This window comes from Prunus dulcis, chromosome 5 (assembly GCF_902201215.1).
Source record: "Prunus dulcis chromosome 5, ALMONDv2, whole genome shotgun sequence".
NCBI lineage: Eukaryota > Viridiplantae > Streptophyta > Magnoliopsida > Rosales > Rosaceae > Prunus > Prunus dulcis.
This window is the reverse complement of record NC_047654.1, coordinates 684730-702110: the sequence shown is the minus strand read 5'-3', so window position 1 is coordinate 702110 and position 17381 is coordinate 684730. Positions and strand designations below refer to the sequence as shown.

Sequence of the window (17381 nt, the reverse complement as noted above, 5' to 3'; positions counted from 1 at the left end):
GCGGAAAATGGCAGATTCCGGCGAGCTCTGGCCACGACAAGGGCGGCGACGGCACGGGGAACGACGGCGGGTGAGTGGCAGTCAGTTTGGCACCGGTGTCGGAGATCGGCTAGGCCTGTGGTGGCCGGGGCGAGAAGGAAGGGAGGGAGAGGAGCGAGAAGGAAGAAAATGGATAAAATCTGACTTTTGTCCAAATTACCATTTTGCCATTCGCGGTATTTTGATCGTATTTTCTTCGTTACAACTCCAATTCGGGTCTACTCCGCGTCTACGGACTCGTTTCGCCGTGCTCTACGCAACGGTGTAAGCGGAATCGCCAAATTCTTTCTCGATCAAAAAGTCAACTTTTTCCCTATTAAAATATGCTAGGGCAAACTCGTCTTTTGGGTAGAATAAAGAAATCCTAATTTTTAAATATTTTGGTTTGGGTTATTACAGCTGACGTCATCAAGTGGAAGTCAAATTTTTTTACTGTTGGAGCGTGAAACTCATGCATCAACGGTAAAAAAATTCGAATTTTGCTCGCTAACGTTAGCTCCCTCGGGCTGAAGCCTAGGCAAGATCTGCCCTTGGGCTTGCCCGGCTAGTGGGACCCAAGGCTTGCCCAAGCTGCTTCTTCTGCGCTGGAGGGCCGAAACCGAGCAAATGGGTCTCTTACCATGGCAAAAGGGCCTGCGTTGGAGATGCTCTTAGGGGTGGGGGAGGGGCTTTTTAGGGGGGTCTTTGGTGATTGGAAATGGAGACCATCAATTTTTGGGCCATAAATGCCAATGTTGGCTCTATGAGGAACACGAGTGATGCATAAATAAAGAAAAAATTAACCAACTCCATTTGAGTTCTATGAAAGATGCATTAGCTCTGTGTCTTTAACTTGTATCAGTCTTGTATAAGTTAACAACAAATTGGTACATCATCGCAAAAGTTTAGAAGCCAAATTTGCTGGCATCCGAATAAGCAAGTCACTTGGGCATAACACTTGATAACAACTTAAACAGACCAAACTCTGAATAAAAGTCAATTGGCTTGTGCTATCTCTTCTTGCTGGCGAAGTATGTGAATGTGGGTAACTCAGAGCTCTCCGTTGGATCCATTACCATATCCATTTCCCTGATGCGATGCACTGCAGGCAGACACAAAATAATTCCGGGGTATTATACAAAGGGGAACCCTGCTGGAAAGCATAACCCAAAATAGCTCTGGACTGGAGAAGTAATGCTCTAAGTTCTAATTGGTGGATTGATTCGCAACGTCAGGACTCAGGATTAATCATATTTCTAGAAACTGGTTGAGTTGCTGTAATGAAAACCTTTCAACTAAAGGGTCCAGTGTTAAAAATAAATTTAAAAATAAAAACTGTTGTGTATCGATCAAGTATCCTTGATACCATGGCATGATTGGTCTTTGCATGATTGGGGGCCAGGGAGGGAAGCAGTAAAAATATGTACTTACTTTCATTGATATTTATATGTTATGATGAATTAACCTTACCTTGTCCTGCTACAGTGTGCACTCAGATCTTGACATAAGACCTTGCTTACATCTCCTCCTCTTACAGATCCTTTCTTTATCAATTCTGCCAACTGCAAGAACAATTGCAAAATCAGGATACAAAAGTATTAATGCTCAATGCAACCATTGATTATTTGTTTTATTGATAGCAAAAAGTATAAGAGTATTAAGTCACCTCATCTTCTGTTTCCTCAAGTAATCTGTCCCAAATAAATATACGAGTTAGGCTGCTGAATCATGGGAGGCTTAAAAATTGAAACTCCTCATTTTTCATATGAGAAGGACAATCACTTTAAAGTTTAAAAAATTGAAACTCTAGTAAAAAGAAAGTAGGAAAACAAAGTCGGCATGTTACCTTCCACAATAGGTCGATAAATCCTTTGAATATGCTTTAGCTTCTTGTTTACCTAAAAACGTACACATAGACACACAAAACAAAAGGCATATACAGCTCAAAACATGAAATGATTGCTCTTAGAATGAATAAGAACTCCCTTAATTGATGTATGGTCTAGATAAACAACTGACAAGAATGAATGTAATTTGTCTTTCAAAATTTTCTGCATTTTCTGTTATTCTAGGAACTCTCTAGGCAAACTCTTACACTAATAATTATGTTCTCTTTGATTATAAAAGAAAAACAGCACATTAGCCCGTTGCTTAGTGGCTAGATGGCTAGACAAGTAAGTCAGAGAAATCACTTGTTTAATGCAAAATGTCAACCTCGGTTTAAAGAAAAACACCACCTATAGAATATTTTGTGTAGAAATACGTACTTATTGTGAGGTTATCCCAGTTATCCACTTTGATCCACTCTTTTCTGTTTGAATCTATCTGCAAAAGAAAACCAGAATGAGATAATTTTCAGCAAACTAACTACATAATTTGATAGAAAGAAATCAATCTTAAATACATTAACCTTGTGAAGAGTATAATCCTGCATCTTTTCGCAAATTCCATCGAGGAGTTCAACAACTCTGAGCTCACTGACTCTATTGGGTACACATTCGAAGAAGAAGTCACCAACCACTTGTAAAAGAAAGTGAACTAAAAACAACTTATACAACAAGTGATCATATATGGAGTAGTGGTGACTTATATGCTAACACTCGGTCTGGATTACTGATTTGTATTGAGAATACACAGTTTTCAACTCATCTACCATACTAGACTAGGATTCTTATTTTTCTCAACATGAGATATTTGGATCATAATATTCCACCACAATTTCAAAACCCGTGGTGGTAGCCCTCTCTTATCGCGGGTAGGTTCACTCGCCTACCATTGTAAAATAACTAAGCATTATGCACATATATAATCTAACAAAGGCATTTTAGTCTAGCAAAAGATCACCCCTTTCGTGAAGCTAGATACCCAATGTTAAGAAGCATACGTAAAACTTGAAACCGAATTAAAAGTGAAAATGAAAGTGTGCTTTTGTTTTGGGTCGTAAAATCATAAAGATCCTATTGTGTAAAACTGTGAGCATTCAAACTGAGAGGAGGAGGCAATCCAGGTAGTACCTGTAATCGATTACCTTCCCTCTCCGTTGACCAGTTGAGTCCAATCGGTGTCTCATATCCAAATGGTTTCTGGGTTTTTCCTGGAAAATTAAATCTTACGAATTTGAATCAGAAACTACTGCAATGTATAGACTTTGCAAAATTGAAAAGCATATGAATTAAAAATCTTACGTTGGAAAGTCCCAACTCGAGCTCCTCCTGCAAAGTTCCATTTGACACCGGAATTAAATTTCATTCCATGAAAAGAGTTTCTTTTTTTTTCTTTTTTTTACAAGACCCGGAATTTCAATGTTCAAATTGCAGAAATGGGAAACAAGAAGAAGATGACAGCGAAAAGAAACGAGACTTTACCGCGACCGCATTGCACGCAGCGCATTTGTCATCGATGGAAGAAGCCACCGACAAAATTGTAAATATCAAAACCAACCTCACCACCATCGACCCTCCTCCCATCGGCTTTCTTCTTCTTCTTCTCTTTCGAGCGCTGTAAGGGTGAATTGCAGTGAAATTGTAATGACTGACTCTGATTATTAGTATACACTGGGCTGATGGCTGGGTCCGGATTCACTCGGTCAACCAACCCCCTCCCGTCTCTCAAAAGGTAATAAATTGGCTTAATCTTATTCTTTTGCCCATACCTTTTTTTATTTTGTTATAAAATGAACGGGGATATGAGCGAATATTGAACTGCACGTAAAGTAGATGAGACACAGCATTTAACGAGGTTCGGCTATGCCTACATCCTCGGAGAGCAGCAACAGTAACCTTTTCATTCATAACATAATGTGGTTACAACTCTAGTGTTTACAATATGTATGCTCACCTAATTTTCTCTCTAGGAGAATTTCTCTTTGCTCTCTTTCTCTTCACACACTCACCCTCTTTCTTTCTTATCTTCATCTTCTCTCATTTCATCTTACATTACAAGCAAATAGAATGCCTATTTATAGGCAAAGCAAATGGCTTGGTTTGGTGGGTGTGTGATTTGGTTTGGTAGGTATGAGGTTTGGTTTGATGGGTGTGTGGTTTGATTTGGTGGGTGTGTGGTTTGATTTTGTGTTCAACTTGAATGTTAGAGCATGTGTTCAACTTGAATGTTAGTTTGCAATGTGGGCTTCACCCATTTTACAACACTCCCCCTTGGAGACCACATGTCCCTAGATTGGTTGCCTCATTAAAACCTTGCTTGGAGAAAACCTAGTGAGGTAGAAAACTGATGGAAGGAAGAAATAAGAGTATAACAATCTGTATAGCATACTTCTGGATGCTCCCCCTGATTAATATCTCCCCCTAATGTCTTTATGACTCTCTTTTGGAGTGAGAATCTTTTGGAGTGAGTGGAGGATGTAGCCATTAATAATTCTCGTAGTTGAGTAAGTAAATATATTTCCAGTGAGCTATCTCTATGTGAATCATAAAATTTTTCAGAGTCCGCGTTTCCAGCAAAACTTGGGCTATTTGTAAGTTCACTTGAAAGAATATGCCCATACATAGTGTTATGTGGAAATAGCATCAAATATACCTCACATCATCCCAAAATGATGGAGTTGAGCTCTATCTGGAAAATACGATGTCCGGTCCAATATACGTCCGGAAAATCCTTCAAGTGTCCAACGAATAATCAGCATAAAAATGCTTCAATACTTTCTTAGTATAAGCAATAATCTCGTTGGCATAATGCTCGATCTTTCAGTCGAGAAAAATATTTCTGGAACTCTTGAGAAGCTTTAATGTGTTTGCAAACATATTAATGTACTCACTGAGGCAATTTATGCATATTAGTATTGAGTACGGATTTTGTACTTCAGGTACATGTCATTCAGGTACTTGCTTCATGCAATTTCAATCCTTTCAAGGATTTTGTTTAAAGGGATTAAACTTTATGACACATTATATAGCTTTAACCGAGCTATTTATACATCTTTAGGAAATCGCTTTTGGCAATATGCTCCATGCCTTTAATAACTTTTAGAGATAACATGTTGGGCTCCATGTGCAATAAGGGGGGCACAATTGAATTTTGAAAATATGGAGAAAACCCAACATTCCTTGTTTCTGCCAGAAACATTGTGTCATACAAAGTAGGTATATTCCCTTTTATTCCGAACACCCAAGTATAACTTTTAATATTAACATCTTTTGGGGTTCGTATTGTGGGTTTGTTCTTTCACGTTCATTCTCATCTATAATGGAATTGCCTCAGTCCATTTTGGCCAATGATATTGTCGACATTTTAATAATTGAACGTGGTTCCAATCAACACAGCCCATTGATGATTTGAGTAGCTACTTCAAAATCAAAATTTGTCATTCATCAATTCATGATCCCACCATTCTCATGTGCATTCGCATGCATCAATTATAAGCATTTCTTTGCTTTTGGGTACCCAAGCCACTACATGGGGCTTTTATTATGTGAGAATGTGGATTATAACCTCCAATGGAGCGTTATGTTATAGTAGGGCGTGGATAATCTCCATTTAGGGAGTTGGAACATTTATAACCATATATCTGGCATGCTGCAGGCATGCCACAGATTAATGTATACATGCCAATTGATTTCTGGGACTTTAACCCATACAATTTGCAACGCATTAGGCGTGCACAATATCAATATTGACATGTCAAGGGATTGTCCTTTCTGGACTTCAATCCACATCATTTGCTACGCAACAGGCGTGCATCATATTGATCACTGCTATACCCATATTATGTTCTTATGGGACTTTAATCTGTGCAGTGTATTATCAATGTATCCAACTTGCAATCTGAAAAATTTGCCTTAATAATTCATGGATACATACAAGCCATTCTTTTGGAACATACTTATCTCCCCATTTGGTTACCTTTCAAGGTAAAATATCAAATAAGTATATAAGCATAAAATAACACAAGTATTGCTTACATCCTTAGGTGAGAGAAACTTTTCTCAAGTATCATTCAAGCTCGTATCGGCCCAGTAAATGTAGTGCTTGATGATCTAGTTATATCCTGCAAAAGCAAAAATCACAATTCTTTTCTCTGTCAAAAACAAATAACCCTCAGAGTTAGGATCACTTCATGGATTCTTTCTTCAGATGTTCATTCTAAAGAAATAAAATCTCTTATGAACAGAGAGCTGCAAAAGAGAAAAAATGCAAAAAAAAATTGTGATGTTGATGCAAGCTAAGGTAAGCAATCAGGGAAGGAAGCTGGTGGGAGCAGAAAACAAGCTCTCAATTCTCCTAGTCTAGAAGGATCTCAGGAGATTAGAGCACAAGGCCGCCTTCACAATTCCCTGATCTTGCAGAAACATGATCAGGGATAGTCTTGCTTCATGAATGGATGATCAGAGATAGTCTTGCTTCTCAGGCATATTAAGTGCTTACTGATAAGAAAAACAAGTAGATATCGCATCACTAGGTATGGAGTAAACTGGATATCTTCTGCAAAGGAAATTTCGTTAGTAACACATTTATACACAAATACAATGAATAGATAGAACCGGTGAATTTCAAATTAACCATGGGAAAATTGCGAGATTCTCGGGATACTTTTGAAAAAGTAGCTCCGTGAAATCCGTAAAGCAAGATCGGCTTTGAAAATAATACTTGAAAACGCCGAAAGTGCCGACAGGCATTATCAGAGGTCACGTGAAGTTTTGGACTCTTGCGAAAGAAAAAGATAATGTGGGGATTCGAGAAGATATTGGAATCCTGAAAAGCTGCCACATTTTCGTCTATAGATATTGCCTTCGCAAAACTTAGTTGAGCAACTGCGTTTCAACTCAACTTCCTTCATTTTCTGAAACTTTAGTTTCTGTAAGACTTTCTTCGAAACCTTCTTAAAATGGCTTCCTCTTCTTCCTGCCCAAATAATTTCAATTTAAATGATGCTCCCGCAACAACTAGTGACGCCAAAGTTTGGCGTCCATCCTTTGTATCCAAAAATCGTCATCTCACAGTTAATGATTCTGTGATGATGGATGATGCTACTGCTGTCACAGTAGCTAGGAATTTCATTATTCCAATGGATGAAATGCTGTTGACAGTGAGGTCTGAGGAAGAAGCTATTAATGACTCAATGGCTTCTAGCATTCAGAGTGCTGCTTCTGTTTCTAACTTGGCTGATCGTTTGCGTGTTAGAGCAACCGAGGTTCAGAAGCTGACAACTGAAAATTATTCTCTTCAAAGAATGCTTCATGAGTCTCAAAAAGAGGTTGAGAAACTCAAAGGAGAGAATAATTCCTTGTTGAAACTGGTGAGTTCGTTCTCTGCTGATACACTGAGAAAGCTAGACATGCTGCAGGTCTCAAATGAAAGAATTTTGGGAGACCATGAGAGGCTCATGGCTAAGCTTAAGAGGCTCCGTCCTCTTCCTTCAGAGGCTTCCAGAACATAATGTAATTTTATAGATTTTACAGGGCCTGCACCTTCATTGCAGGTGTAAAAATCTATCTGTTGTATGCTCATTTCCTGATATAATAATTGCGCACATTCTTAAACTTGCACCTGTGGTTTTTACGTCTTTTCAAAATGACGGTCTGGAACCTTGTGCCTTATAGGTTCAAATAATCACATCAAATCTCTCATATTTCCATGCATGTGAGCCCAGAATTTTTTGGTCTGGGTTAAACCCAAACTCATAATTTATTCGCCATTTTCAAATGGACATGAAATATGAATTGAGTAAAAGCCACGATAATATCGCAATATAGTAGTGAAGAGCATTAACTACTATACACCCACAACTTCAAGTTCAGGATCTCTCATATATTTGATCCATGGGCTTCCGGCCTAGATATAACAAAATATGTGGGGAGCCTCAATTCATTATTTGAGTTTTATACTGATATTATCCATTCCACGGTGTATTTTTAACAACCTAAATTCACAAAATATATTTCTTCCTTGAGGTGTCGATTATAACAGAATCGAACTTTATTAAATTCATCATTCTCTTATGCCAAAGAAATATGTGGTGTACCACAATTTGCAATAATACCTCAAGAGTTGTCCATTTAATTGTTGGAACTTTAGGTTCTCAATACTGTTAGATTTTGAACTTTGGGCCAAAATCACATATCCTCATGGTATGGACATTTTTACAATTTTCTGTCCATATTTCAGGACTTCAAGCCCTTACATAACTGTCCATATTTTGAAGAACTTCTGGCATCCCATTTAATTGCTCATCCATGAGTTTAAGGAACTGCAGGTTCCCTTTTGTATATAGTGACGGTTTACCCAAAATGGTTAATATTTATGCATACGTCACTATTCATGTGAATAGTACTATTCATCAAGTCATGAATACATATCTATTCATATGTGCAGTACATTTGCCAGGACAGTTAATATTCATGTGTACGGCACTTTTAACCAATACGGTACTGTTACATCATCAAGGAACTCTAGGTCCTTATTTACATGTCAAGGATCAAGGATCTTCAAGTCCGATCTCTTGTTTACATGTATAGTACTGGAGAGACTGCCAGTTCTCATATCAATATCATCATCAAGGATCTTCAAGTCCTGATGTAATTGTATGATGAGGATCAAGGAACTTCTGGTCCTGATCTGCATACTGTAAAAACTCATCATACAGCACAATTAATCCATAAAATAAATTGCTAGTAAATAAATTACTGGTATGGATGATAAAACCGCACCATACTTTAAATAAAATTAAATGTGCGGTAAAGTAAATTCATAAAGTATGAGGGTTAATTCCACATCATACTTTTAAGTAAAATTAAATGTGCGGTAAAGTAAATTCATAAAGTATGAGGGTTAATTCCACGTCATACTTTAAATAAAATTAAATGTGCGGTAAAGTAAATTCATAAAGTATGAGGGTTAATTCCACGTCATACTTTAAGTAAAATTAAATTTACGATAAAGTAAACGTGCTTGTATGGGCACTAATTCTGCTCCATACATTTAAATAAAAGTAAAGGCGTGGACGATAAACCCGCACCACCCTTTTAAATAGATATTGTTGTATGGGTAATAAACCTACACCATACAATAAATAAAATAAATGTGAGGATAAAAACCACCACTAAAAATATAGAGAAATAATAAAATAATAGAAAAAGTAAGAGGCATAGAGCTTATCCTTACAGTTGGTTTGCTCGTATATCTCTCTAGCAGACCACAACTTCTCCACTACTTTTCTTCCTTACATCAACATAATGGTTAGTAGTATAGATAATAGTGCAACACAAAAATTATACCTGAGAGCTTCTCGTGCTGATAACGTGTTATAAAAAGAACGGGGATATGAGCGAATATTGAGCTGCACGTAAAGTAGATGAGACACAGCATTTAACGAGGTTCGGCTATGCCTACGTCCTCGGAGAGCAGCAGCAGTAACCTTTCATTCATAACATAATATGGCTACAACTCTAGTGTTTACAATATGTATGCTCACCTAATTTTCTCTCTAGGAGAATTTCTCTTTGCTCTCTTTCTCTTCACACACTCACCCTCTTTCTTTCTTCCCTTCATCTTCTCTCATTTCATCTTACATTACAAGCAAATAGAATGCCTATTTATAGGCAAAGCAAATGGCTTGGTTTGGTGGGTGTGTGATTTGGTTTGGTGGGTGTGTGATTTGGTTTGGTGTTGAATGTTAGAGCATGTGGGCTTCATCCACTCTTCTTTCTTTACAACACAACTCTATAAGTATTCAACAACTAAAAAACACGTAGCCACTTCTTTAAGCAATTCCACTAAGCACGTGACAGAACTTGAGTTAGAGGTAGATATAGCCTCCAACAAAACATTTATAGCTATAACTATTTGGAACACAATGACCCTTCACTTTAACTTGATCAAACAAAAAGTTATCTTCCTGAACCAACTCTACACTACCTAAACATCTTATAAAAAAAAACCCAAAGCACCCGGAGTCGGAGAACAATTTGAATTCACAATTTTTATAGCCATGGCTTTCAATGGAACATTTTGTCGAAAGATCAGCCTGATTATTTGATTAGTCTTGGTTTTTTTCTTTTTTTTTTTGGTCGAATGGGTATGGGTTTGTGAGTGGGGGGAGGAGTTAAAAAAACATGGGCTTGAGGGAGCAGGGAAGAGAGAACAGAGCTGAGAAGAAAGAAGAGAGAGAGATTGAGCAGAGGAGGAAAGAAGAAAGAAAAGAGGAAGTAGGAAAAATAATAAAGAAAGAGCAAATCCTTGAAAGAAAAACACTGGTTCCATTGGAGCTGGAGGAGTTATTAGAGACCACTAAAGAAAAGCACTGGTTCTCTTGGAGCTAAAAGTTGACGGATCTCTAAAGAAAAGCACTGGTTCCATTGGAGGTGGAGGAGTTATTAGAGACCTAGGTAACTGGATTGGTGGATTTACTGTCAACCTGGGGAAAGGGCAAATCCTTGAAGCTGAGCTGTGGGGTTTATTTTTAGGTCTAAAATTAGCCATTAAAAAAAGAATAATGGATATTGTTGTTGAAATGTATTCTGTCACTGCCGTGAATCTTATCCTGAGTAATAAGCTGAACAACTATCATCCTATTACTGGCTTGGTTAACAGCTGCAAAAGACTTTTGCGCCAAATGCCAAGAAGTAAACTTCAACACATTTACAGAGAGAGGACGCCGTAGCTGATTGATGGGGCCACGACAGTGACCTGGGTTACTGGTTTCTTGAAGAAAATCCGGATTGGCTTGGGCCGCTGTTGATGGATGATTCGTTAGGGGTTACAAAGACCCGTATGATTAATATTTTTTAGTGGTTTTTTTTTCTCTTTTTGTCCTGGGGCTTTATACCACTGTTTCACCAAAAAAATAAAATAATAAAGAAAGAAAGAGAGGAAATTGAATATAAAAAAAGAGGGTGAGATATTAAACAAACGACAATTGATGAAGATTCGATGGTCAAAACACAAATACATAATGTAACCGCATACTTCAATTTTGTAATAAAAAAGTAGGGCTGATCACGGGTTGGGTTGGGCCGGTTATGGGCCCAAACCGCACGCCGAATCAGGCCTTGTTTGCAGGCCCAAATGCTAAACCGTGGACCTCTTTTTTAGGCCCATTTTTGGGTTAAGTCGAAACCCGAGTTAGGTGGGCTAGGTTGGTTTGGTTTGGGTATTTGCCGAGGCCCAACAAAAGCAACAATTGAAGGTTTTTTTTAAAAAAAAAAAAATTTCCAAGCCCATTCTGTTTTTTTGGTCAGATTTCAACAATTCAAGTTTTGACAATTCCTGTACAGTTTTTCCAGTTTTTCCAACTCTGCATATCTAAAGTTTTCATCATTCAAATACTTAAAAAAACCTTAAAACCATAGCAAATCATCATCCACCACACATCTCCAAATACAAAAATTAATAATTACAGTCCATAGCAAATTGTGAGAGTAATCTCAATCACAATTTGCATATTTGCAAAATTCAAAAGAAAATCCAAATAAAAACAAATAAATTTCCATTACATATACACATACAATTCCATGAGTTGTTTCATATTCAAATCAAATTTGTACCTCTGCACAAGAGAAAGAAAAAACATTTAGTAAACATATGAATTAATAACACAAAGAAACTACAAATTATGATTAATGTAGAAAAGAAAGAAAACATTTTTCCACTTTTTCCAAAGCTTGGTAGAAATCTAACTCCTCCAATGCAGGTTCTTTGTAGTAGCTAAACTACTCCGCCCTTAACCAATCACTACAACAAATCAATGCCTCCACGATTTTTGGACTTAATGAACTCCTAAAAGGATCTACAACTCTCTTTCCCGTGCTAAAAGAACATTCCGAAGCCACAGTTGATACTTGGACAACAAATACATCTTTTGCAACATTGGAAAGTATTGGAATTTTGTAGCATTCTCCTTCCACCAATCAAGCAATTTAACTCATCATTGGTAAGATTCACGGGAGGTTCCAATAGGTATTTATCAATCTCATTTCTTATCTCAACAGCATCCTTATCTCTCCTTGACTTCAAGAACTTTTGTAACCTTGATGATTTAGTACGTAACATCATTGTTCACATGCAATGATCCTTCACTCTCTACATTACCATGAAATACTTGGGCAGCAGTTGGATTTTGCTTTCTATAGTAATCATACAAATTGTGTAAAAGTGTCTTGATCTCCAATGACATGTCATTAACCCCATTTTCATCGGACACCAAGTCACCCAAGCAAAATTCCACATATTCCATCTTGTATCGAGGATCTAGAATAACCGCCACAAAGAATAACTTGTTGATGTTATTCACATTTCCCCAATATTTATCAAACTTTCTCTTCATCATTGTTGCTATTTTGCACATAACAACATCATCAACATTCATCATTGTGTCTATCTCCTCCAAAAAAGAACATATCTCATGGAGTGGGGCATTAGAAGACACGGTTTTTGATGCACTAAACCTCAAAGTAGCATCATAAAACTTCTTCAAAAATTTGACAAATACCTTTGTATTATCCCAATCCAATGAAGTTGGAGGCCCAACTCTTTTCTTCTTTTCCTTACCATGAGCTTCATACTCCTCAAAGTACCCAAAAAAGTTTGGGTCATCCTCCTCCATCCTCTCAAAACCTTTTTGGAGCTTCAAAGCACTCTCCAACATCATGTAAGTTGAATTCCATCTTGCGCACACATCTAAAGGAACCATGGTTCTAGTATCAACCTTCTCCATCTCCAAACAAGCCCTAAACTTCTCTAACCGTTGGGATGACCCCCTAATGTACTTAGCACAATTGCGAATACTCTCAATAGATTGATGAATTTCTTTCTTTCCATTGGTTACAATCAAGTTTGTAATATGTGCACAACACCTCACATGCAACAAATTACCATCACCTATGAGTGAATTCCACTTTTCTAACCTCTTCTTCATGTAGCTAATACATCCATCATTGGAGGAAGCATTATCAACCGATATGTGAAAACTTTGTCTATCCCCCATCCATTCAAACATGCCTCCACAAGCCTACCAATTGTATCCCCCTTATGATTAGGAATGACAAAAACTAAGGATTCTCTTATGCAAGACCTAATCATCATCAATGAAGTGGGCCGTGAGAACCATGTAATTGATATTTTGAATGGACGTCTAAGTGTCGGTGGTAAGAGAGACTCTCTGTGCATTATGTGTTAAGACACTATTGATTTTAGCTTTCTCCTCTTGATAGAGATCCCACACATCTCTAGCAATTGTTGTACGAGATGGAAAATCAAATCTAGGTTGTGCCTCCTTCAAAAATTCACAAAACCCAATACCCTCCACATGACTAAACGGAAGCTCATCCCGAATAATCATCTTCACACATGCAATTCTACATCTCTCTTTACTAAATGCATGTGCTACTAGGTTACCCCCTTTCGCTTGGTCCTCAAATGAAAGGACTTTTTGTCTTTTCTCATGTCTCAATGGAGAATTCTTACATTGACTTCTCAAATGGTGCCACAAAGTGGATGTACCATTCCTTTTACCATCACATGCATAGTCCTTTTTACAGTACTTGCATATGCATCTAGACTCACTAGTTTCATCCTCACACTTTATCTTTGTGAAATGATCCGAAACCCCCGAAGCATTCTTACAAGGCTTTCTTTTTCCTAAAGTACTAGGGGTTGATTTTGGAGGGGCTGATTGTGGAGGGTCTGATTGTGGATGGGCTGATTGTGAAGTGGCTAATGGTGGTGGTGGGTTAGTTGAAACAGGGGTTTCAGATTCTGCTTCCATTAAATTAATAATACCCTACAAAAATACAAATATTTGGTGCTTCAATAACCAAAAACAATAAGCATGTAATCAATATTGCATATCTGCCAAAGTAGCAACCAAAATACAAACATCACATTATTTAATAATTTCACTTTTCTAACCTCTTATTTATGCCTTTAGCCTATGTGAATTGGTGCCAAATTTAGTGCGACATTACAATAATCATAGAACTTAAATTATTACTCAATATCTGCCAAATCACATTATTATTGAATGATGCAATTTTCCAAAATCTGAAATGAAATCACAAATAACAAATAAAACTGTTCACCCGTTTTGTTTTTACTCCTGTGATGGAAGGGCAAAGTTCCCAATTGCCTTGAAAACCATTGACTGGTTAGCAAGTCAACTTTCTTTGGTGTGCGAGCGTGCCACTACTAGCAATGAAAAAAAATCCTAGCAAACTTCTTTGAAACAGATAACTTGCACCCAAAGTTACTGATTTCTAAACAAGCGACTATGAATTTGGGTGAGGAATATCTCCCAAATAAGTTCTTTTCTTGCTTTAGGCTGGTGAGGACTTCATAATTTATCACAGTATAAAATTGGTAATTCTGGCCAGAATAGATGATAATAAAGTGGACTGTTTTAGATAGAACTGCCTTTTACAAAATTAAGAAGGAAAGATCAACTCTAAAAGGACAAAAAGATGGCTGGAATCCCATTTCTGCCTAGGTAGAAACTTCTGATTCGGGCTGGACTGAGTTGTTATCAACTTCGATTGCTTAACTTTAGCTGTAAATCGATACCAAAGTTCAATTTTGGCAGAGCTTTAATCTACTTCAAGCCTTGGGAGGCTTTTGAGCAGGTAGAACTGCGGCTTCTTTAGTCTGAAGAGGCAGAAGTGGCTGGACAAGACTTAGCAAGCTGGAACTGCACTGTAAAATTTATTGAGGTTTTCATATTTGTGAAAACTCAAACTCTGCTTGTCTTGGCTTTTGCTGAACCAAATTTGTAACGAGAGAAGTCTTGTTTTGAATGACTTATTTCTTTAAGCCTGAACTTTGGCCTGTACTTTGGAAGTTCTGATCTATAGCTAGCTTCTTTTGTGGTTCAAATGAGCTTCTGGTTGCTCCAGTTTATTTGAAGGTTCTTAGTGATCAAGTGATCATTTTGAGTTTTTTGCCTTTGGTTGATTTCTGATTTGTTTGATTGATTGTTGAGTCATGAGCGTTTCTTGCTCTGTTCACTTTCTCCTATATTTATAAGAAATGCTTTGAAGTAGGGTTTCTTTCTTTTAATAATGGGCGGCAAAAATTCTCAAAAGATCTTTCATTTTTTTAAATACAAAGAAGGGGTTTTCTCAATTCTGGCAGATAAGTTCTCAACAGTCAATTCCTACGGCAGTCACTTCCCTATTTTTTTTGAAAGAGAACTTGACCCTTCTTTAATTCCCAACTGCCCCTTGTGAGAGCTCAATCGTGATGGTCAGTTTGCTTCTCCAGTTTGAACAACTTCTTGCTTCCTGCTTATCTTTTTAGAAAATACAGTCTGCGTATCCCTTGAAAGGTGGTGCCTTCTTTGGGGTAGAAACAATATCTCTGAATATAAAAAGGATTTTTGATCTTCAGGTGGCAAAGATTTCAGAGACGTCCCTTCTTTTCGCCTGCCTCTGTCAACTATTTATCAACCCAGTTGAAATTGTTGACTTTTCTAAATCAGAAAAAGAGATTCAAGTGGGTCTGTTCTTTTTGGCTCCCTTATCTCTTTTAATCATGCCCAAGCCCTTTTGATTTTTCTGGAGCCATGGGTTGATTGCTTTTCTTTTCGAGGCCCAAGTTTATTTGCAGAGTCCAGACTGCTTGGGCCTTGTGGTTTTGTCTTTGTTGTTTTTGGGCTTTTTGGGCTGGGCGTGCCAAATTAGGCCCAAACAAAAACTAGCACCAAAAATAACAAATAAAACAACAACTGAAAAACACAAATAAATCAAACAGCAACAAAAATTCACTTATGTCCCAAAAATCAATTCTATGATCCTAGATATTACCAGAAATCACAACAACACTAGAAATAAATCAAATAACAACAGAGTCAGACCAGCGAAATTACCAAGAGCAAGCCAATCTTTTCCTTTGATCCCAAAATCAATTCTGTCCACCAAAAATCACAACAATGTCAGATTAGATAAATAGAATTTTCAAAAATTGTCAAATCCCTAACATTTTTAATTAGGGTTTACACATATTAATACCTCGAACTGAGAGAGAGTGAGAGAGACTGAGATAGAGCCACTGACAGAGACCGAGAGTGGCTGAGAGAGAGAGAGAGAGAGAGAGAGCGAAACTGGCTAAGGGAGACGAGAGTCAAAGCGGGTGAGAGAGAGAGTGACTGAGAGATCGGGTGAGAAAAATCAGCTGAGAGAGAGAGAGAGCGGTAATCGAAGCAATGTTTTAGGGTTTCACTTGATCCGATGTAACGTAGTGTAGGAAATGGCTTAATCTTGACGAATCATCACTTGACACGTGTATTACTTATTTGTTAATAATATAATTAAAATACTCGGTCCGGTCTGATTTTTGGCGGTTTGTATCCAATTAAAATCGGTCTAACCCGATTCATGGCCGGTTCGGCCTTTTTTTACCAGTTCTTCAATTTTTCAATGTAAAAATCGAACCAAACCACCTTAAGCAGTTCGGTTCGGTCGGGTTTTCGATAATAATGCTTACCCCTACCTAACCGTAAGGAGTCTTCACACACATGTATACGCAGCCATGAATTCATCTTCAATATAGTTCTTTTATGTCCAAGCAATTTCTCATATCTTAATACAATATTGTCTCATCAAAATGTTGAAGAACACACCAGATATTTCCTCCAACTCTCAATATGTTACCTTCATATGAGATTTTTATCTTTTTTTTATTTTTATTTTTAAATCTTTGTTGTTGCTCTTCCTGTAGACAATTAGGATTGCTGATTTTTTATTTTTTATTTTTTATTTTTATAAATACAATGTTATATACTTAACAAACAATAATCTTTTAACATAAGAATTATTTTTTAAAATCAGTATGAGAGTCTACCCCATTATATTTCATCTTGCATTAAGATATAGGTGTTTCACATGCTAAATAATTTCTTTTTTTCCTTAAAATACAAAGAGAATCATATTCTTCATTTTCATATAAATCTTATTAAGATATGCAGCGACGGAGGTACTCTAGGGCCTAAGGTGGCCTTGGCCCTTTCACAATTTGTTCTCAACACAGTAAAGCTTGGGCTTTAGTTCATACTTTAACAATGCAAACCATATAACCATTCTAATGCCCCCCAATTGCAATCCATAATAACTTCATTTATAATTATATGTAAAATGTTTGTTGGCCCATTACACAATTGACATAAAAAAGGAAAGTATTAATCCTATAATAATCAAACCGGTGAGTCAAGGGAATAGAAAATAGTTTAACAAAAAGAAAAGAATATAAAATAACAGCCCCGATCTCTTGGACCACAGGGGTCCAAGAGATTGTGGTCACAACATCCAACGGTTCAAAAAAGTTTCTTAAAAGGAGTGGAAGAGTGAGTGAACCGTTGAATTTACATCCAACGGTGAGTGACCACAAATCTCTTGGACCCCTGTAGTTCAAGAGATCGAGACTGT

At 37.3% G+C, this 17381-nt stretch overlaps 1 protein-coding gene across 1 annotated transcript; it reads right to left on the bottom strand.

Moving 5' to 3' along the window:
• Positions 1–830: 830 nt before the first annotated feature.
• Positions 831–3634, bottom strand: LOC117627708 (protein seele-like). Its single transcript, XM_034359913.1, has 9 exons — positions 3384–3634; positions 3204–3230; positions 3033–3112; positions 2429–2501; positions 2286–2343; positions 1865–1916; positions 1685–1709; positions 1489–1580; positions 831–1120 (listed from the first exon to the last, which is right to left on the bottom strand). Exons 1-9 carry the CDS (start codon positions 3483–3485, stop codon positions 1069–1071), a joined length of 561 nt encoding a protein of 186 aa, XP_034215804.1. The 5' UTR covers positions 3486–3634; the 3' UTR covers positions 831–1068.
• Between the last annotated feature and the right edge of the window lie 13747 nt (positions 3635–17381).